General features: G+C 29.4%; 5 protein-coding genes across 7 annotated transcripts; 3 read left to right on the forward strand and 2 right to left on the reverse strand.

The window, feature by feature from the left end:
• The first annotated feature begins 1,185 nt into the window (after positions 1-1,185).
• LOC130896773 (WW domain-binding protein 2) lies at positions 1,186-7,125 on the forward strand. 2 transcript variants are annotated; one of them, XM_057805083.1, is made up of 8 exons: positions 1,394-1,578; positions 1,631-1,805; positions 1,865-2,024; positions 2,781-2,807; positions 2,876-2,971; positions 3,038-3,301; positions 5,941-6,026; positions 6,211-7,125. In XM_057805083.1, exons 1-8 carry the CDS (start codon positions 1,523-1,525, stop codon positions 6,256-6,258), a joined length of 912 nt encoding a protein of 303 aa, XP_057661066.1. In that variant the 5' UTR covers positions 1,394-1,522; the 3' UTR covers positions 6,259-7,125. The 2 variants fall into 2 exon arrangements, with proteins under 2 accessions (XP_057661067.1, XP_057661066.1); XM_057805084.1 differs by lacking the exon at positions 2,781-2,807 and having other exon boundaries at positions 1,186-1,578.
• A 93-nt stretch (positions 7,126-7,218) lies between these two features.
• On the forward strand, positions 7,219-8,458 carry LOC130896776 (uncharacterized). Of its 2 annotated transcripts, none has more exons than XM_057805087.1 (5): positions 7,219-7,632; positions 7,686-7,752; positions 7,817-8,047; positions 8,104-8,209; positions 8,299-8,458. In XM_057805087.1, exons 1-5 carry the CDS (start codon positions 7,602-7,604, stop codon positions 8,359-8,361), a joined length of 498 nt encoding a protein of 165 aa, XP_057661070.1. In that variant the 5' UTR covers positions 7,219-7,601; the 3' UTR covers positions 8,362-8,458. The 2 variants fall into 2 exon arrangements, with proteins under 2 accessions (XP_057661070.1, XP_057661069.1); XM_057805086.1 differs by having other exon boundaries at positions 7,220-7,632; positions 7,808-8,047.
• Positions 8,459-9,416: 958 nt separating this feature from the next.
• On the reverse strand, positions 9,417-12,290 carry LOC130896777 (uncharacterized). Its single transcript, XM_057805089.1, has 3 exons — positions 11,184-12,290; positions 10,172-10,453; positions 9,417-10,115 (listed from the first exon to the last, which is right to left on the reverse strand). The coding sequence occupies exons 1-3, from the start codon at positions 12,222-12,224 to the stop codon at positions 9,459-9,461; spliced, it is 1,980 nt and encodes a 659-aa protein (XP_057661072.1). The 5' UTR covers positions 12,225-12,290; the 3' UTR covers positions 9,417-9,458.
• Positions 12,291-12,647: 357 nt separating this feature from the next.
• LOC130896778 (cell cycle checkpoint protein RAD17) lies at positions 12,648-14,623 on the reverse strand. Its single transcript, XM_057805090.1, has 7 exons — positions 14,514-14,623; positions 14,211-14,462; positions 13,875-14,158; positions 13,690-13,818; positions 13,374-13,552; positions 12,855-13,314; positions 12,648-12,804 (listed from the first exon to the last, which is right to left on the reverse strand). The coding sequence occupies exons 1-7, from the start codon at positions 14,550-14,552 to the stop codon at positions 12,699-12,701; spliced, it is 1,449 nt and encodes a 482-aa protein (XP_057661073.1). The 5' UTR covers positions 14,553-14,623; the 3' UTR covers positions 12,648-12,698.
• Positions 14,624-14,629: 6 nt separating this feature from the next.
• Positions 14,630-18,776, forward strand: LOC130896782 (ATP-dependent RNA helicase DDX47). The gene is made up of 7 exons (XM_057805095.1): positions 14,630-15,040; positions 15,101-15,359; positions 15,547-15,950; positions 16,908-17,131; positions 18,202-18,334; positions 18,397-18,525; positions 18,588-18,776. The coding sequence occupies exons 1-7, from the start codon at positions 14,930-14,932 to the stop codon at positions 18,732-18,734; spliced, it is 1,407 nt and encodes a 468-aa protein (XP_057661078.1). The 5' UTR covers positions 14,630-14,929; the 3' UTR covers positions 18,735-18,776.
• Positions 18,777-19,994: the final 1,218 nt, after the last annotated feature.

The raw sequence follows: 19,994 nt of genomic DNA on the forward strand, positions 1-19,994 counted from the left end.
TTTTCTTTGGTTTCATTTATTTCAAATCATTTCAGAGTTTAGTGACCGTTAAAACAGCGTTGTCATAACTTAATTTCGGTCTAATAGTTTAATACTCAATCGAAGTAATATTTCACTAGATATTAGATAAAATATTACAACTGGCAATGCCAAACTACATTCGTTTAGTGATTTCCAAACTAATTTTTAAAATTTAACCTTTAAAACATCATTGCCTAATCTCAATATCAGTCTAATATGCAATCTAAGTAATATTTCACTAGATAATGAACAAAATATTACAACTGGCAACGTCGAACTCATTAATTTCCAAACTTCCAAATTTTTTCAATTAATTCTATTAAAAGAACGTCAAAATTTAATTTGAAACAAACTGTACGTTATTAATTATCAAAATTATTAAAAAAAAATTGAAGGTGACCTACCGTTAAAGCATCGTTGCCATCTCAAATCAATATAACAGTTTTTAACGCAATCAAATCATGAACGGTAAAATTTCACCAGGTATTTAACAAAATATATCATATGGCAACGTCGAACTACATTTATTACTTTCTACCCTTTATAAATTTTTTAATTTTTCAACTAAATATTCCAAGAACTTGAAAATGTAATTATCATTTATAAAAAAACTCAAAATTTATCAATTCAAAACATTATATTAATATCAAAATATCGTTTTGATAATTGAAATAATAAAAAACTATATTTTATTTATACTACTATTAACCTATTTTGAATTACTACTCATGTCAACCACAGATCACACATATCTAGATAGTCCACGACAATACGTTTATTTAGTAATTACGTCACGAACGCCATTTGATATTATCTTAGAGTATTATTTTTAATTCTACATATAGTTGATATTTTTCAACGACAAAAAGGTATGCATAAAAGTATTGTTGATAAAAAATATAAATTATTAATTTATTTCTCGGAAATGTTGTGTAATCATCGATAATTCGTTCCGTTCCTAGACTGCGTATTTGATGAAGTTCGTGTTCCAATACAACAAGATAAACAAAATTACGTTATAGCTATTTCTATCAAATATGCGAGATGTAAACTACTTTATTGTGGAGGAAACCAGCGTTATCAACTTGTTTTATAACTTCACAATTTCCCAATATTAAAATTATAAAATATTCAATTTCTACGTTGGTATCCGTAATTGTGATTATTCGTTTCTCGATGTTCTGAACTGTTATATGATTACACTATCAGCTACAAAATTACATCAAATTATAATTATCAAATATAAAATAGATTTGAAATGAAACGTTATCATTTCTAAAATACTTTGAACAAAATAAATTTATAATAATCTCTGGAATTTACATTTAAAATCTGGTTCTTTCTAGAATTAACGTATGACGTTATTGACATATGTCAATTTAAAATTCTATTAAAAGTCATTTGTATTATGACATCATTTTTCATAAAAACATCGATACATATTATTTCACAACAAAAATTAATCAGTGTTTTAAGATAGTACTAATTATATATTGAAAAAATGTCGTTAAATACAGCCCATTTAAACGGCGGAGTCCTTATACATAACGGAGAACAGTAAGTGTTTGCATTAATGCGTAATATACTTTCGATTAACCAACCTCCTTAGGATTTTGTTATATTCTGACGGCGTCGGTATAGAATGGAACGGACAACAAACTACCCCATTCCAGGGCGTCAAAAAAGGTTCAATCTATCTAACCACACACAGAGTGATATTTTTAAACAAATCCTCAAACGACGAAATGCTTAGTTTTAGCTTTCCCTTCATCACTCTGAGTGAGGTAAGAATGTTATAACATCGGATTTTATATTGTTACGGTACGTTATATAATATATTCAGGTGGATATTGAACAACCTGTTTTTGGTGCCAATTACATAAAAGGGAAAGTTAGAGCACAACCGAATGGCAATTGGATTGGCGAAGCCAAATTTAAAATCACGTTTAAACATGGTGGGGCCATTGAATTTGGTCAGGCGATGCTTAGGGTAGCACATCTCGGTAAGTACTCATTTTTTGTTTAAATACACTTTCTCTGATCTGCATTTTTTTTAATTAGTCCAGTCTCAGTTTAGGGGGAATTGAAAAATATATAACAAGCAGTAATCAGCTATAATTTAATACTTTTATGTTGTCTTTAGGTATAATATGAGTGTTATATCATGCAATTATGGTTTTTTATTGAAAATTTATTAAAATTATTATAATTTTGAGTGTTTTGTTTTTGAAATATAATAAACGCATTTTGATGATTAAATTCGCGACAATCTGTAAAATTGAAAATTTTGATCGTTATAGAGGCAAAATCGTATCCTATTATGCTTGTGTTATCAGTATTTGATACAGGATGTCTCCAAAGAATATTTCTTGTACCATTTATCGAAAATATCGTTTGGTGTACAATTCTTTTTATTTTTCAAAATCCTACGTGATTTTTTCACTTATTTGAATCCTTTTTAGACGATTTGATCCTTTTTAATCATACTTGTGTATCAAAATGAGTGTTACATCATGAAATCGTGTTTTTTATCAAATTTTAATAATATGAATTGAAATTTTAACTGATTCCGCATCAGTTTTATTTTTAAAAGAAAATAAACGCATTTTGATGATTAAATTCGTGACAATCTCTATAAAATTGAAAATTTTGATCATTATGTTTTTTTTTTCGTTCTTTTAACAACGCGCTATCCAATATTTAGGTATTTTTCTTCTTATTGTACATTAATATCTTTTTTTTATTCGTATTAATCGCAGCTATAAACTCTGATATATCTGGAGATGGTATGTAACGATCGTTTCATTTCCAAATGAATTGACCCGATTCAAAAGTCTCCTTTCATTATTTCTAGCGTCCAGAGGAGGTATGCAGGCCCCGCCGCCGTACGTTCCCCCTCAAACGCAATGGTACGCCGCCCCGCCGCCCGCGTACGCTCCCCCACCACAAGGTGATTACATTTTTTCTTTTTAAATACGTTCGTAAAAAATTGTTATTTTTTTTGTTGTTACATCAGGTTATTACGGTTGGACGCCACCTACTAACGTATTTCCGCAACAGCCGCCTTCGGACGGTGTCTTTATGACCGACGCGCCGCCTCCGTACCCGGGAATAGTACCCGGTTACCAGGCGAACGGATACGGACCGCCTCAAGGTGCAGGGGGTTTCGGGGGGTATCCGCAAGGGGGACCGCCTTCTTATCCGGGTACCGCTAGCGGTTCCTCTGGTTATAACCAAGGTGCCGGGGGGTTCCAACAGCCGCAGTTCACTAACGCAGCCGGTAAGTCATATTTGAAATATGTTAAACTAATTGTCACTTGTCATTGTGTGGAATTTTAAAAGCTGCAGTACATTTCGTATTAATCTTGTATAAATTTTTACGGTGTCTCGTTTTTTGGCTCAAAATGAATTTTTTTTCGAAAATTTCCGTTTTTTATGGTAAAAAATAGAAAAAAATTGAAGGTTTCGAATGGTTTTATGACTTAAATGTCATCATAACTAGGAGTGGGCAAAATAATCGATTAATCGGGTGATTTTATTTTCTGAATAATTATTTCAACATAATTCAATAACAGAATCTTACTTCCAAATATCTTGTAGGTTCATTATTTGGTTTGTTTTTGTTGGGAATCAAACCACAATATCTTCTGTACGTTCTTAGTGGTATACTCGCTCTTTATCTTCTTATTTCCTATTTTCGAATATTCGAAAATTGCATATTTTCGTTTAATCGATTATTTCCGATTTATCGATTATAGGAAATAATCGATTATTTCATATAATCAATTACATTTTTTGATGATTGCCTAGCCCTAACCATAACCTCTTTTTTTCCTTATAATTGCGAGTAACTTTTTCATATTGCGTCTGACGAGATTTATTAATTTTTTTTTAATCTACACGACAAAACGAACGTTTTGTAAATAAAATAATTCGAAAATGTTATCTTTTTAATTTTTTATGGTTTAAAGTTGATAAAATCGGTCGGAAACAAGATGGATACAACCCTTGTATCCATCTTGTCAAGTTTGAATATATTTGGTATGAAAAAAATTAACAAAATTTCATTCTAATACTTAATTATATAAATTTGAATAACGCGAAAGATTAAAAGAAAAATTGAATAATACTTGCTTTAAAATTCACTTTTTTATTCAGTCTAAATTGAAACCAAATTTATTTCCTTTAATGATTCATACTTGTCATTAGATTCTTCTTTTTTTATCATCGTGGTCATGTTCTTGTTAAAAATATCGAATTAAATGTAAAACTTTCCTAATGTATTTATACACATTTTGTTTAATGAATCATACTTGTTAATATGTTCTTCTTTTTTAAACATTATGGTCGTATTCTTGTTAAAAACATCGAGTTAATAGTAAAACTTTTATAATGTATTTATACAAACACACATCTTAATATTTATGTATGATCCTAGTAGTTCATTTACACGGTAGGTTTGTTTAATTATTTTTCATGTCGAGTATATATGAGGAACTTGTAAAAAGTGAGTCAACAACGTATTTAGTATAATATTTATTTGTATATAGTGAAAATAATGATAAATCAACATGGATAATTAAATCTACGAAATTCATTGGATTTAGTGATAATTTTTTTAGTCTAAAAAAAACTATTACCTAGAAATTTTTCATTTTCTCGTACAACTCAAGATTAAAGAAATTCATTGAAATCGGATGATTTTTCTAGAGCCAAAATACGGGTGGAACGCGATTATTATCGAAAATTGTGTGTTTCCATTTCCGTTTGAATTTTTTTAGGAGCCATGGTACCCTATACGGGAGGTGCTACTGACTTGAATGTTGGTGTGCAACCTTACCAGGCTCGGGCTTATCAGTACAGTAGTCAACCTTATCAGTACCGTAGCCAACCTTATCAGTACCGTAGCCAACCTTATCAATATAGAAGTTATCACCAATCTCAAGCTAGAAATATAAACGGTCGTCGTTGGTATGATCCCTATAGAAGACAAGGCTGAATTATATAAAAAAAAAATTCTTACAGAATAAATTCGCTTCTACATCAATTGTTTTTATTTCGTGTTGATTGATTAGTATACAGGGTGTATGTTAGTGGTATAATATATATCAATTTTTTATGTATTATTGGTTATTGTTTTAATTTATTCACTTTTTTATCATTAATTTCATTGTTTTCATACTGTTGTTAAATCGGATGGGTCTTCTTGTCCTTTTTGCACTTTTGTAGTTTCTTTGTTTAGTCTTTCTTCGTTATTAATGGTGTTTTGAGCCTCCATTGTTGTTGTTGATCTATCTAACTTAATTTTTATAGTATTTTAATAGTAATTCGGAGGTTTCGTATTCTATTTTTGGTTTTTTCATTTTCTTTTTGATATTTTATATGTTAAATGAACGTTCTAGTCTTTTCTTTGCCCCATTTCATTCACCGTCTTCTGCCTTTTGGTATCATCATCAATTTCTTCTACAGTTTCATGTATTTTCCCTTGTAGTTTCTTCATTTAGTTTTTCTTCGTCCTCTTCTTCGTTTTTAATGGTGTTTCCAGTCTTAATTATTCTTTTTTATCTATTTCGCTTTATTCTTATAGTATATTCTTACTATTTTCGTCAATTATTGGTTCTTGTTTGGGTTTATATCTTTCTTTTTATTTTCTTCTTCTTTTTCTATGTTTCAGTACTTTTTGAACTCCTTCCTTTTACTGTTCTTACATCTTTATTAATTCCTTTCAATTTTATATCTCTTTTTACTTCCACTTTCTTCATTTAACCCTTTTTTTTCAGCTTCTTTTAAATTTTCTATTATTCTTTTTATATTCTTTTGTATATTTTCTTTTATCGCTGCTTGTTTTGTCTTCTTTTTAAAAATATTTCATCACTCGTATCTTTCTTCGACGTTTCATTTCTATTTTTCTTTTTTCAGATGCTAAGGCTCACGAAGCTGCTCAATCAGCTTATTACGATCCAAACAGGCCTCAAATGGCTTACGTACCACCTCCAGCTTATTACGTAAGTTTCAACACAATCGTTTAACTAATTAATTTATTTCAGTGTAGAATTAGTTCGAAATAAAACTAATAGAGATCTTTTTGATAATATAAATAAAAATTTCTTGTGTTTATTATTTCAATTATATCTGGCAGGTTTTGGTTGTTAATTTAGAGGTTATGTTATATTAATTTTCGTATTTCAGGAAAATCCACCAACCTACAACCAAGCTACCAACAAAAAGAATGAATAAAATTAAAAAACACAGCGAAAGCTTTGCAAATATATCTATAATCGTTTAATTTTTAATAGTTAGTTTTCCTAATTTAGATTTATAACCTAAAATATTTAGTACTTTTCACTTTTATTACGATGCTGATAGGGTAAAACCCGCATTGAAATTCGTTTTATGTAATTTTCTATCTTTTCATATCGTAAGTTAAAACCGGTCCTGATCGTGTGTGACAGCCTTAAGATCTCGCTTTTTTCCTACTATATTTCTTATATAAAACAACATAACCAGAAATTAGAGTTTGATCATCTTATTCTAATGTTTTTTCAGATTTTGTACATCTTCCAAATAGTTTTTTTACCATTTCTTCTAGCGAAAATCCGACCTGGTCGTGTGTGACTGCATTAAAATCACTTTCTTTCTTACTGTTGTTCATTTCATCCTACAACTTTTCCCTGTCTTATAAAGACTCCAAATAATTTTTTCCTCATTAATTCTAACTAGAACCAGACCTGATCGTGTGTGGCAGCCTTAAGATCTCGCTTTGCTTCCATTAAATTTTCATATAAAACAACAAAATTAGAGAGCAAAGTTTGTTTATCTTATCCTGCAGGCTGCAGCATTTTCCGGTATTGTTCAGTTTCTGAATGGATTTCCTTTCATCCTTAAGATTTCGCCTCGTGTTTAATGTATTTCATAGCGGGTTTTATCGAAAGCAAAGTGAACGAAAAACTTTTTGGTTTCGCTCATCACAAAATTTAATGTAATTATTACTTGTTTTAAGAAAAGCATTTAATAGAATAAAAATATTGTATATTGAACTTATTTCATGTATCTATATGTATACAAAATATAAGCTTATGTTAAATATATTTTTGTTGATAAAAACTGTTGTTTTTTTTTTCATTCCAGAAAAAGGAAAATTTTCGAATAAAAATGTTATAATATATTGAGTAGATCAAATACTCATAGTATTAATGAAACAGAAGAAGAATGCTGCAAGTTGAAATTAAGTGTCATACTTCATATTATTTACAAAGGTTTGTTCCGTAGAATGACATATGAAACTAAAAATGATATTTATAATTGAAAAGGATACTTCAAAATCGAAAATAGTTAGGAAAATACTATTTTAATGATGAAATTACAACTATTTTGACATAATAGTTTCTTTAAATTAATTTTTACGTTTATCTATGGTTTAATAGTTTTGTGGTTTTGGTTTATTATATAGTAGAAGCATGTTAAAAAAGAAGAAAAGAAACTGGCTGTTATACGTCAAATTACTTTTAAAACTTATAAAAACTTATTTTGAAAATTGAAATTATATTAAAATAAAAATCAAAATTCAAAATTATAATAAAATGGTGGTTACAATATTTTGGATGCAATCTTGTAAGTAAAATTACATTGTATAATCAAATTTGATTTATTTAATGAGATTTTAGGGATAAGTTTGATGATAGCTGTAGTTAGCTTAATTATATTAATATTATTCATAGTTTTCTGTATTTGGTGAGTGATTTTAATCAAATAAAAAATGAGCATTTCACTTTTTATGAGTTTTTAGTTTTGGTAGTAAGAAAAAAGATAATCGCTTATATATAGTAGATGAAAAAGATTCAACAAAAAATAACGTAAAAAAGGAAATAACAACGACTTCCACGTATAATTTGAACATATTTAGAAGGTTATCTAGTCATACAGAGCCTGAAAATACGTTCACTTCAAAGCATTTACCATTCTATAATTTAAAAGATGGAAAAAGAAACGAATCCGACTTTGTTGACTCGTTAGATGGTTCAAAAAGGTGATTTCTGTTTGATTTTATGCATAAATTTGGTTAATTTGTAATTTTCATTTTAGTTTTGATCAATTAATATTGAAATTTAAAGATACTGATGTTTCTTCAATTCCTAAAGACGAAATTAGACCCTGTGATAGCTCTGAGTCTCTAAATAGTTTTTATTCGGTGAGAAATATTTTAATTTTCCTTGTTTTTTTTTCGTAAATTGATAATTTCTTCTCAATTTTCTTGTATGGAATGTACTTAATTTCTAGGCACATCGATCAACAAAAGGAACTTCAAGAGAAAGTTTTTTCAGTTTAATATCAGAATGTTAAATTAATAATGTTGATTATTAAATTTTGTTTTAAACGAAAATCAATGTTAATAAGACTGAACTGTTATTTATTTAAGATAAAAACATATATTTTTGAATTGTTTACTATTTTTTCATGTTTAAAATATCCATGTTAAATTATATATATATATACTGAAAAAATGTATTTTTAAAATTATTTATAGTTTTTATAAAATTATAGAGCTAAAAAAATTGTTATGGTTCTATTCAAAAATTAACAAGTTGGATGTCGTGCACCTTGTTGTTATTCATCTCTTTTTGTAACAAGTAGCTATCGCCCATCACGTTGTCAAATATATGAAAAAAAAAGAAGTGAAATATAAACTTATAAATATTTATTAGAATTTATATAGTTACACAAAAAAACTTGATATTGTTCATTAAACAATGACATGTTTTAAATTAACGAGATAATAATTTGAAACCGCTTACGCAAACGACGATAAACTCCCCTACAACGTAGACATCTTTTCTTGGTGTTATTAACGGTTTAAAAAACGTTGCCAGAGTTTGAAAGTAGGGTGGTTGAGGAAAGTTATCTTGATTTTTGATATAAAAAATCAAAGCGCGCGTCAGACAATGTAAATGTGAGTATTGATGTAGTGGTAGTGTAAACAAAGGGTAAAAACTGGGTCAGTGCCATATTCTCGTCTGTCACCTTTCAACAGATGACGTCACGCTTAGATCGAGAAGATCCTCTACGAACTTATTTGCAAATTGTCGGAACGAATAACGTGATTGAGATCAATGAGCCAATCTCGAGCACTTTCAGATCAATAGTAAATTGAGTAGCTGCATACTTATATAAGTAAAGGATAAATTACAAAAAAAGAATAACACTTATCTAACCTTGTTCCAATATTTCAATAGTTTGTTGAAGAGATGCAAAGTGGAAAATGTTTCTAATAATTAATGAATTTTCAGGTTGTCGTTATTTGTTATTTTCATTATAAACTTCCCTTACGTTTCGTTTAAAAAGTTTTCTCGATGCTATTTGCATGGAAATGAGGGTAAAAAATATAATTACAAAAATTTTTACAGATTTTTATTAAAAATATAAATATAACATTTTTATTATTATAAAAGTTTTGGTTGCATTTTCAAAGCCGTCAAATCAAGTATTCTCCTATTCTGCTCTTGATTATTATAACCATTTCGTTCAATATTTTTCTGATTAATAATATCGGGAACTGTTCCTTTGGAAGCTATCAAATTATATTTTTTCATATATTCCAAACTAGCCATAGAAAATTCCGGTCTAGCTTCTAGTACCCCTTCAGAAACTCCGGGAAATCCCTTTTCTTGCTGTTTCCCTTGATCTTTCGGTAGATATTTCATCAATAATTGCTTCACTGTAAGACTGATTTCCGAAGGACTGTAATTTCCATTATTTCTAACAAAATCTGTTCTATCGTCGACGGTGATACCTAAATTCTTCAAATGTTTCAACGTAGCTTCCTTAACTTTATCCAAAGTTTCATCTTCAGGCACTTTTTCATTTTTCAAATGCGCTTTCTTCAATATGTTGTTAACTTGCCCCATGAGATTATTATAGAAAGAAGCGCCGATTTCCGAAGACGATTCTTCATCTGAACTTTCGTAATCGTTCATGTTTATATTAATGCTGGGTTGAGGACTTGGACATTGCTCCCTTACATTCACAGGTTCTTGTAAATGTAGAGATTGTTCGAGGTGATTGTCGTTTTTTCTCGACGTATCCGACTCGGTTATTTCCTGAAACAACGTTGTAATCGACACCCTGTATATAAATGATCCACATTGGATCTTACCTGTATTTGCGGTTCGTTATTGAAAAAATTCTGTTTTTGTTGGGATCTAATGGGCATATCGAAACTAGTGGTTAAATTTATGGAAAATTTCGACATCCCCCATTTCCTTTGGTTATCCTGGAATATACTGGATTGTCTGGTTATCATATTCTCTTGTCTGAAATGTTTTTTTTGCGGAGTGGAATTCATAGTACACGTTTTCGTTTCTGGTACTTTTCTATCTTCAATTGGCGCTTCTATTGGTTTCGTATAATTTCTATCGCGTTCCAATAGCAACGCTACCTAATTAGGGATTTAAAATTGATCAAAAAATATGATGTATGAATTTTTATATCAGTTACATACTTTGCTTCAACTTATTACTTTGTTTTGCTATATAATAATATACTATACTTTTTGATCACCCTTTGTAATTATAATTATTTATAAATGACAAATGGAGTTCTACAAAAAGGAGAGTATAACTCTAAATATGTTTTTATTGCTAAATCTTCATGATTTTATGAGTTTTGTGATTGAAAATTAGTTTTAAAAATAAAGTTTACCAAAAATATCAACAAGAAAATATTGATAAAAATAGGAAGTACCGCGTGAAAATACATTTTTAAATTATATTTGAAACAGTGGATGCACCTACTTTTTGACAAAAAATTTCTATGGAAATAGATGTAAACAATTTCCATTACCAGGGGAGTGTAAAAACTACAATATATATATATATATATATATATATATATATATATATATTCTTTCTTTATTTTCTATCCTTTACTAATTTTACTAAAAACTCCAGTTTGATATAAAAATTTTAATTCAATAGAAAAATAGATAATACTTTTATGGTAATGTTACACTTAAGTAGTCCCCTCGTTTTTTGGCTCTAGAAATTGAAAAACTGACAAATTTCAATGATTTTTTTTAATTTTTGTTTTTAAAGCGGGTTTATATAATTTATTTATAAAAAACAGGAATTTTAATGAAAAATCTAAGTTAATAAATTGAAAAATGGTACCTGTTTTTGTAGAATTAGAAGCTGCTCATTTTGTTGGGCGATAATTTTGAGTAAATCACTAGTATTGGGTTCACTATACTTCTTGGTTTCCAATGCTTTGTCATCTGTTACATCACTAGGGCACGTTTGCGTTTCCATGTCACATTTTTGTTTGATAATAGATTTAGTAACTTGAGGGTTTGAGGATTGCAAATGGGATGTTTCTGATTGTGGATTGCGTGAAAGCCAAGTTTGAACTGATGTATTGTAAATTGGGTTTGGTACTTCCGATTTTTGTAACTGATTATCATCAATTACATTAAATACTTTATCATACTTTTGTTGTACATCAGATATAGTTCCATTTTCAGTATATACTTTTGGTACATCACAGTTTTGATTTCTTTTATAATTGAATATATCAGTTACAGAATCATTATGCATTTTTCTTTTTGAAATAATTTTTTTTTGAAGTTCTAAATAATCTTGATAAGTTTTAGGTGTTTTATTTTCTTTATTTTCTGTATTACTAGAAGATTCCTCATTATCCGTCCCTAATAAATCTACATTTTTACTAACTTCATTATCAGAATTATGTGATTTTTCTACTACATTTAATTTCCTTTTGGGTAAATCTATTAAACTTAAATCTAGTTTTCTATCTGGTATATTTGCCATATAAATTTGTTCGAATGGTTTTGGATTATTAGGAGGGACTTGTTTACGAATTGCACTAAAATTTTGATAACTAGAAGCTATAGTTTCTCTATTATCGGAAGATAAGGGTTTGTGTGTGTTAATTTGCGATGTAGGACTTTCAAATCTTACTTGTTTCTTGGCGAATTGAGCTTGTAACGTTCTATAACCTACGGGAATGGCATTATCCGTAGTTGAAGTATCGAATCGTTTCATTTGTAAAAGATTTTCTTGGGAAGAGAATTCGTCTAAACTTGTTTTTGTATTGCTAATCATAGAAACTTCAGGAACAACTGGTCTAAATATGTATTTATCTATTGGCGTTGGTTCTGGGACACTTATAGAGGGTTCGAGAAACGAATCCATCGTTTAAAACAAAAATAAAAACAATTATAACTAATAACAACTTTCAAAAGTGTTAAATGTCAAATCAAACCGTTCTTCTTTTATATTTTCTCTTTGATCTCAGCTCCTTTGAATTAACGCAGTGTGCCATAGATAAATATATTATTACAAAATAAAAAAAATGGAAAAACTGTTATCCTCCTATCTATTTCAAGCACTTCTGATAAAATCTATCATTTAAATTTTGAAAATATCTTGTCACAATTTCAATTTAACGTTTAATTCCAAATAGATTGATAGTCATTTTTATATTGTAAATTTGACGTATTCGTATTGTCAAAAATGATATTTATCTATGCTCGTGAGTAGTTCATTTACACGGTAGGTTTGCATAATTTTTCACTTCAAGTATATACGAGGGATAGTTAAAACTTATTCAAAAAATTAGTTTATCAAATATTTATTAAAATGAAAATAATAAATTGACATCGATCCTTAAAAATTGAAATTAAATCTATGAAATTTATTGGATTTAGTGATTATATTATAATAATAATAATCCGTAGCATCTAAACTCATAGTATCCACATGATTTTGAATGCTAAAAATTATAAAAAAAATTATCACAATAAAAAAATTTCTGTTACTTACTTTTTTTTTGTGATTTTTGTCGGTCCCCTTATTTGATTCCACTTCGACAAGCGGTGTTCGTTATAAATCATAAGACCTAAAACTGATATCCATAAACCGAAAATCAAAGTTTCATGCCTTTCCCAATTTTCAAAAAACTTCATTGATAGACTTAATATTTCCGCCGATTTAGATACATCCGTGATATCCCCGAAATATTTCAAATAATTTTCGAATAAAAACGATGAAAACATTTGTGGTTGTGTTGAAAATTCGTCGATTAGTGATTCGATATTATGACTAAGTCTCCAAGAATCCCCCACAACTTTTCGTTTCGGATTCAAAACTCTACCTAAACCGTGAAAAAGTCCCAAAGTTTGGTCTCTAAACATCGAATTCGTTTTTGTATTTTCATTAGATCTTTTCCTTTTTGCAGTTTTCTTTTCTGATTCGTTTGATATCAAAGGAACATCTCCAATTCCTGTCAAATACCATAGATTAAAGAAAAATTATGAAATTTAGATCACAGTATGTTTTTACCCATCAAACTGGCTACATGGTATTGATTGATGGCTGTTCTGATATCTCCAGCAGCTGAAACTAAAATTGCTTCTACCATTCCAGAAGACGGTAGCTTTAATTTATCAGAATTCAAAATCACCAACTCCTGGGCTCTCCGTATAGCACTTTTCATCAATGATGGAGCACATATATTAAAACTAGATTAAATTAATTACATTATATATAGATAATATCTATAAATACCAAAATAAGATAATTTTTGATGGAATTTACGTTAACAACATCCATAAACATAGTTAAAGTCTATATTAATAATTAAGTATTTATTACTTACCTTATATGACTTATATTATATTTAAGCATAATTTCCTCAGGAAACAAAGTTCTTTGTAAATTTAAATTAGAACTACTTGCATCTGTACATATAAATATCACTGGTTGTCTTGTGGTGCTTTTACAAGTTCTAAAATCATCGGAAATTAGGATGTATCATTTCCTTTTCATTTTATTTTTACTCACTCCAATACCTCGAAAAACTCTTGGGGGTTTTGAATGATTGCGTTCGGAAAATCTTTTACTAATGTCACCCTATTTTTGGAATTTTCAAATAAAGAATTATATTTAGATTCAGAAAGAAATTCAATAAATTGATCTATTTGATTCATTCCTTTGTATTCGTATTCTTGGTCTATTGGATTAACCCATTCAGATATTGAGATTTTTAAAGTTTTACATATAACGGTGACTGTCGAGGTTTTCCCTGAGCCTGTAGGACCGGATATCAAAAGAAATGGTGCACTTACCTGAAAAAACTACTACTTCAAAGTCGATCTATAAAATTATAAAGGATTTTACCCTATTATGAGCTTGTAATGTGTTTATTTTCAACCATTCTTCAACTTCTTGGAGTTTTTTAGGATGTACTGCCAAGTCGTTTAAAGATTTTGGAGTTAACTTTTCGTGGAAATTGAAAGTTTCTTTCGTTTGTTTGAATAATTCATTTTTATTTTTTATTTGTCGGACAGTTTTGGTTTCGAAATTTTTCTTAAAATCTACACTAGTAGTTGAAGGATTCTTCGTCGGAGGACCAAAATCGAAATATTTCCACTAAAAGCAGATATTGAAGTATTTCTTTAAAATTTAAAGAACTAAAGATACCTGATTCGAACTTTTGATAATATGATCCATGGTGAACATTTGAAATTTAAAGTAATCTACATTTTTTAAATAGTGAAATACATTTTCGTCTTCTTTTTTTCAAAGATTCCATAGATAAATTAAAAGTGTTTTAATTACACATCCATAGAATGAAAAAAAAATTATCAAACTAATTTATGTGAAATCCTTGGATTAATATCTACTTAGAGTGTTAAACTCAATTAATATTACCGTTTCCTTATTAAATAATAGAATGCTAATTTATTGCTTCCGTAAAAACCAATTTTGAGATGTTGGCTAGCCAAGTACTATCATGGTAGAGGCTATAATAATAAGTAAATAAGAATAGATTAAAGTCAATCAAACACGTGTAGTGATACTTTCTCGTTTATTTTAATAAAAGTGAGTAGAAAAAAATGCCAGAATCGGAAAGTGAATTATCAAATACAGAAGAAACTAATGGTGATCAAGTAGCTTCGGAAGTACCCGAAGGTACGGAAAATTTGCCAGTAACGTGGAAGGATTTGGTAAGATAGAATCCACGTGGGCACCTGCATGGAGTGTAAATTTTATTATAATGCATTTAGGGACTTGTCGATGTGTTGTGCAAAGCTTGTGAACAGTTAAAATGGAAAGAACCGTCAAAAATTCAAAAAGAATCTATACCTGTAGCGTTACAGGGAAAAGATATAATTGGACTTGCGGAAACTGGATCTGGGAAAACAGCGGCGTTTGCTTTGCCTATATTACAAGCACTTTTAGAGAACCCTCAACGGTATTTCGCCCTAGTTTTAACACCCACTAGAGAATTGGCTTTTCAAATTTCCGAACAATTTGAAGCATTAGGTGAGAATGTTTTTTTTTCATATAGAATTTTATATTTTTGAATTATTTTTATCAATGATGTATAAATTAAGGATTGATTTTTATAATGAAATAATTATTAATTCGTCACTACCTCTGAGGTTATTTGAAATTAAATATATGAAATTTTATTGAAATACTAGATATTTATTTGGAGTTTTTATTTAAGGTTCAAGTATAGGTGTAAAATGTGCTGTTATAGTAGGAGGTATGGACATGATGTCCCAAGCGCTAATTCTAGCGAAAAAACCTCATATATTAATAGCAACCCCCGGTCGTCTACTCGATCATCTGGAAAATACAAAAGGTTTCAGTTTGAGAGCTTTGAAATATCTCGTTATGGACGAAGCTGACAGAATACTTAATATGGACTTTGAGGTCGAAGTGGATAAAATTTTAAAGGTTATACCGAGAGAAAGGAGAACTTTCTTATTTTCGGCGACAATGACGAAAAAAGTTAAAAAACTGCAGAGAGCTTGTTTACAAGAACCAGTAAAAGTTGAAGTTTCCACAAAGTATCAAACTGTCGAAAAGTTACAGCAGTATTACATTTTCATTCCAGTTAAGTTCAAGGTCAGTATTAAAATATTTTCTGTAATTACTTTCAAAATTATTTATTTTTTTATTGCCCATATTCATTTGATTGTGATTCAAATCGAAATATGCTGAAAACTTTAAAATTTTCATTTATGCATTTCTTTTTGTTAATACCAGTGATGTCCGAAACCACAGATACTGTGGTTTGAGGTAACAGTGGGCGGGTCTACGCCGCCAAAATATTCCTACACACAGTAGACAACCAATTATGTTACACTATACATCCATCGATTTTTACTACTTACATATGAGGGTCGATCAGATATATGTCGTTTGTTATGACGTGGCAGCTGTCGAAACACTCTTATACTAGGTAGATAGTAGCCGTGGTACATTATGTGTTTATTGTATTTGAAATTTTTCTTTATATTGATACGAGTACTATTCAAAAAGTAACATTGTACTTTGACGCGGAAATCGACGCCATCTTGTCGTCAAATTCATTCAGCTACTAATTATGATACAATTTTTTCGCGTTGGTGAATTTTTCTTTTCTACTGTCCTATTACGAGGGTTTTTTTCGAAAGTAATATATATTTATGAATGACGCGGCAGTGGACGTGTTTAACGCCGCCATTTTATCTTTTTCAGCCGTTGCTATACTCAGTTGGTACTCAGCTATGTTTTATATACTGGGGTTGAAGGAAAAATGTCATAATTTTTTTTTTCGAATTTCCGAAATTTCATTATTAAAAATTAGGAGGGCTATATAAAAATTTCAGTCGATTATGTTTTTAGTATTACGTTGCTAATTAATTTTCGAATACATACGAGGTGGTTTATTATTAACATGATGTATAAAAAAGTGTATTGATGATAATATGAAAATTACAATATTATATTCGTCACTACCTCTGACATAACCTCGAAATTTGTTACCCCACAAATCGATATGATGGTTGAGAGTCGTTAGCGTTTAAAATTTCATTTTAGGACGTTTATTTAGTGAATATTCTCAACGAATTGGCCGGTAATAGTTTTATGATTTTCTGTTCGACGTGTAATAATACGATAAGAACGGCATTGATGTTGAGAAATTTGGGGTTAACGGCCGTACCTTTGCACGGTCAGATGTCCCAGAATAAAAGATTGGCCGCACTGACGAAATTCAAAGCTAAAAATAGATCGATATTGATATCTACTGATGTAGCTAGTAGGTAAGTGGGAATTAACAATTAAATTTATTAACTTACGAGGTGTGGTCAAAAAGTATTTTAATCATAACATTTTTTTCACTCAATTTTTCAATATAATCTAAGATTAACGATAATTTTATTATATATTGTACAAATTCGTAATCTAATTACTTCAAATTACTGTTAGCAATTGATTTATATCGACAAAGCTATTTTGACGATTCATTTGTGTTAAAACTTTCACTTTTAGCGATTTTTATTTATTTTTGGTAAAAACTAGGTTTTACAAGGTACTAAATCTGGTGAATAAAGTGGATGGGATTCCGTTTGTTTTGTCTCCTCCCCACAGTGTCTTGAATGAACAAGTTTATCCATTTTTTGCACTTTTTTATTTGATATAGGTTTCTAAGGACCGTTTTTCTTACTCAATCGAGTCATTTAGACATTTGAATCGCTTACATCACCATCTTACATAGATTTTCATATTCCACGAGCTTTTTTGGCACTTTTTTTGTATATTTCTTTCCGTATATTTTCGAAAACAACTCTTAGTTTCTTAATGATCCTCATTTTGCACATTTTTGAGTTCTAATGATCAATTTTCGACCTTAATAGAGTCTTTTTCACTCTCTACATAGATTTTGTAACTTTACGAGCTTTTTGGTAGTTTTCTTTCGGAGTATATGTTACTATAATATGAAATGGAGAAATCGAAACATGTTTAAATTCAAAGTGGTATCGGAGAATCTTAGTTTAGGTTCTTTTTTTGTTTTCCACCCCCCAATTGACGAAGGAAACCTTCGTATTAGCTAGTTTTACGGGGGAACTTCGAAAAGTTGCAATAAATCCATTTTTTCTTCGACATACCAGCGTTAAACAACCTTGACGTACATTTTTGACCATTGGTGGGTATTATAAAGATTTTCGGGGTCAATAATTGATCAAATCTTGATTATTTCGCTTATGATGTACAAATTTATAGTTGATTATTTGATGAAATGATTCGTCACTACCTCTGAAGCGATTTACTTTAGTTTCCCTTCGAAATTTGGATTTTTTTTTTCGAATTTTTCACATGAATCGATTTTTAGGGGTCTCGATATACCGCACGTGGACGTTGTCATAAATTTCGATATACCCACGCATAGCAAAGATTATATTCACAGGGTGGGTCGAACGGCTAGGGCGGGTAGATCCGGCAGGGCTATAACTTTCGTAACGCAAGTAAGTGATTTTTTTTCGTGTTCTTTTCAATGCCGAACTTCGTTTTTTCGTTTTGTTTTAAGTACGACGTCGAATTGTATCAGAGGATAGAACAATTGATAGGTAAACAATTGCCCCTGTATAAAACTGAGGAGGACGAAGTGATGGTACTGCAAGAAAGGGTTGCCGAAGCTCAAAGGATAGCGAAAATGGTAAAAATCAACTTTACCCTCATCGATATCCTTTTTATTTTTTGTGATTTTTGTTTATTTAGGAAATGAAGGACCTTTCGGAGAAAAAAAATGGAAAAAGGAAAAAAGGGGGTGGTGGTGGGGGTGATGATGATGATACCGAGGAAGCTACCGGCGTGAGGAAGAGATTGAAGGGGGGGAAACAGAAAAAAACTGGGAGGAAAAAATAAAATACGATTTTTTTTTGTATAATAAATATTCCGAGTGGAAAATATCGTTTTATTTAAATAAAAATACGTAATACAGGGTAATAAGGGATTTTTTTATCTTTGGTATTAGTTTTTACCCACAATTTAAAAAAATGTACATATCGAACCTCGAAATATAATTTTTTATTAAAAATACTTGTTTTTTACTAGTTTAAATATTAATAAACGATAATGATTGGGAAAATTTCATTTAAAATTATTAATTTCCTAGTATCTCGGAAATATAGACACAATCGACAACGTGGCATTCAATTTTACCAAATTAATATGGAATTTTCTTCTAAAATTATCAATTTTCTAGTATCTCTGAAATATAGATAAATTTGACAACATGGCAGATTTTAGTGAATTATTGTGAAAATTTCAATTAAAAATCATTAATATCCAAATATCTCTGAGATATGAACACATTTGGCAATTGGCAAGTGGCAATTTATATTACAAATCTATTTGTTTAGTTTTATTCAAAACTATTAATTTCCTAATGTGTACGAAATATAGATAAATTTCACGTGTTAGTTAATTTTACTATATAATTGGAAAAATTTCATTAAAAATTTACATTTGACAACGTAGCAATTAATATTACTCTACATTATTGTGAAAGTTTCAATAAAAAATCATTACATTCCTAGTATATCAGAAATATAGACACATTTGACAACGTGGCAATTAATATTACTATGTTATTGGGAAATATTCATTTAAAAGTATTAATTTTCAAATATTTGTGAAATATAGGTACATTTGTCAACACAGCAAACAGCATTGAAAACCACAGTTTCATTAAGAATAATTCCGAATATCTCTAAAATGTAAATATATTTGACACTATAGCATTTCATCATTTTTCTTAGAATTGAAAAAAATTGCTGATCATTAAACTGTTTATGGTATGGGTATTAGAAATTGAACTTTTAGTCTAAGATTGTGTGTTGTTTTCATTATTAAATAGTTTTCAACGAAGAAACATGCTAAAAAAGTTATTATGCATTTCTTTTCATATGTTATCAATCATTTAGAATTCCACAAAAAGTATTAACTGAAATTTTTACTTCTAATATTATCATCTAAACTTGTAAACCTCTCTTTTCCTATAATAATTTCAATTCAATTTTATTGTACTTACTAACACCAGCCTATGTTCACCAATGAATAAGGCACAAACTGATTTTAATTGTTATGAAATAATTTTAAAACTCACTAAACCATAATATAAAC

The sequence above is a fragment of the Diorhabda carinulata genome, chromosome 7, assembly GCF_026250575.1.
Source record: "Diorhabda carinulata isolate Delta chromosome 7, icDioCari1.1, whole genome shotgun sequence".
NCBI classification, from domain to species: Eukaryota; Metazoa; Arthropoda; class Insecta; order Coleoptera; family Chrysomelidae; genus Diorhabda; species Diorhabda carinulata.

Bases quoted from the DNA above. Each gene is read 5' to 3' on its own strand.
- LOC130896776 (XM_057805086.1), top strand. From the start codon at position 7,602: ATGGTGGTTACAATATTTTGGATGCAATCTT. The intron at 7,753-7,807 runs GTGAGTGATTTT...ATGAGTTTTTAG, and splicing joins TTCATAGTTTTCTGTATTTG to TTTTGGTAGTAAGAAAAAAG. The intron at 8,210-8,298 runs GTGAGAAATATT...CTTAATTTCTAG, and splicing joins CTCTAAATAGTTTTTATTCG to GCACATCGATCAACAAAAGG.
- LOC130896782 (XM_057805095.1), top strand. From the start codon at position 14,930: ATGCCAGAATCGGAAAGTGAATTATCAAATACAGAAGAAACTAATGGT. The intron at 15,041-15,100 runs GTAAGATAGAAT...TAATGCATTTAG, and splicing joins CAGTAACGTGGAAGGATTTG to GGACTTGTCGATGTGTTGTG. The intron at 18,526-18,587 runs GTAAAAATCAAC...TTGTTTATTTAG, and splicing joins CTCAAAGGATAGCGAAAATG to GAAATGAAGGACCTTTCGGA.
- LOC130896773 (XM_057805083.1), top strand. From the start codon at position 1,523: ATGTCGTTAAATACAGCCCATTTAAACGGCGGAGTCCTTATACATAAC. The intron at 2,025-2,780 runs GTAAGTACTCAT...TATTAATCGCAG, and splicing joins GCTTAGGGTAGCACATCTCG to CTATAAACTCTGATATATCT. The intron at 2,808-2,875 runs GTATGTAACGAT...CATTATTTCTAG, and splicing joins CTCTGATATATCTGGAGATG to CGTCCAGAGGAGGTATGCAG.
- LOC130896777 (XM_057805089.1), bottom strand. From the start codon at position 12,224: ATGGATTCGTTTCTCGAACCCTCTATAAGTGTCCCAGAACCAACGCCA. The intron at 10,454-11,183 runs GTACCATTTTTC...ATCCCTAATTAG, and splicing joins TTCTAATTCTACAAAAACAG to GTAGCGTTGCTATTGGAACG. The intron at 10,116-10,171 runs GTAAGATCCAAT...ACGTTGTTTCAG, and splicing joins ATAACGAACCGCAAATACAG to GAAATAACCGAGTCGGATAC.
- LOC130896778 (XM_057805090.1), bottom strand. From the start codon at position 14,552: ATGTTCACCATGGATCATATTATCAAAAGTTCGAATCAG. The intron at 14,463-14,513 runs GTATCTTTAGTT...ATCTGCTTTTAG, and splicing joins TTATCAAAAGTTCGAATCAG to TGGAAATATTTCGATTTTGG. The intron at 14,159-14,210 runs GTAAAATCCTTT...TAGTTTTTTCAG, and splicing joins CATTACAAGCTCATAATAGG to GTAAGTGCACCATTTCTTTT.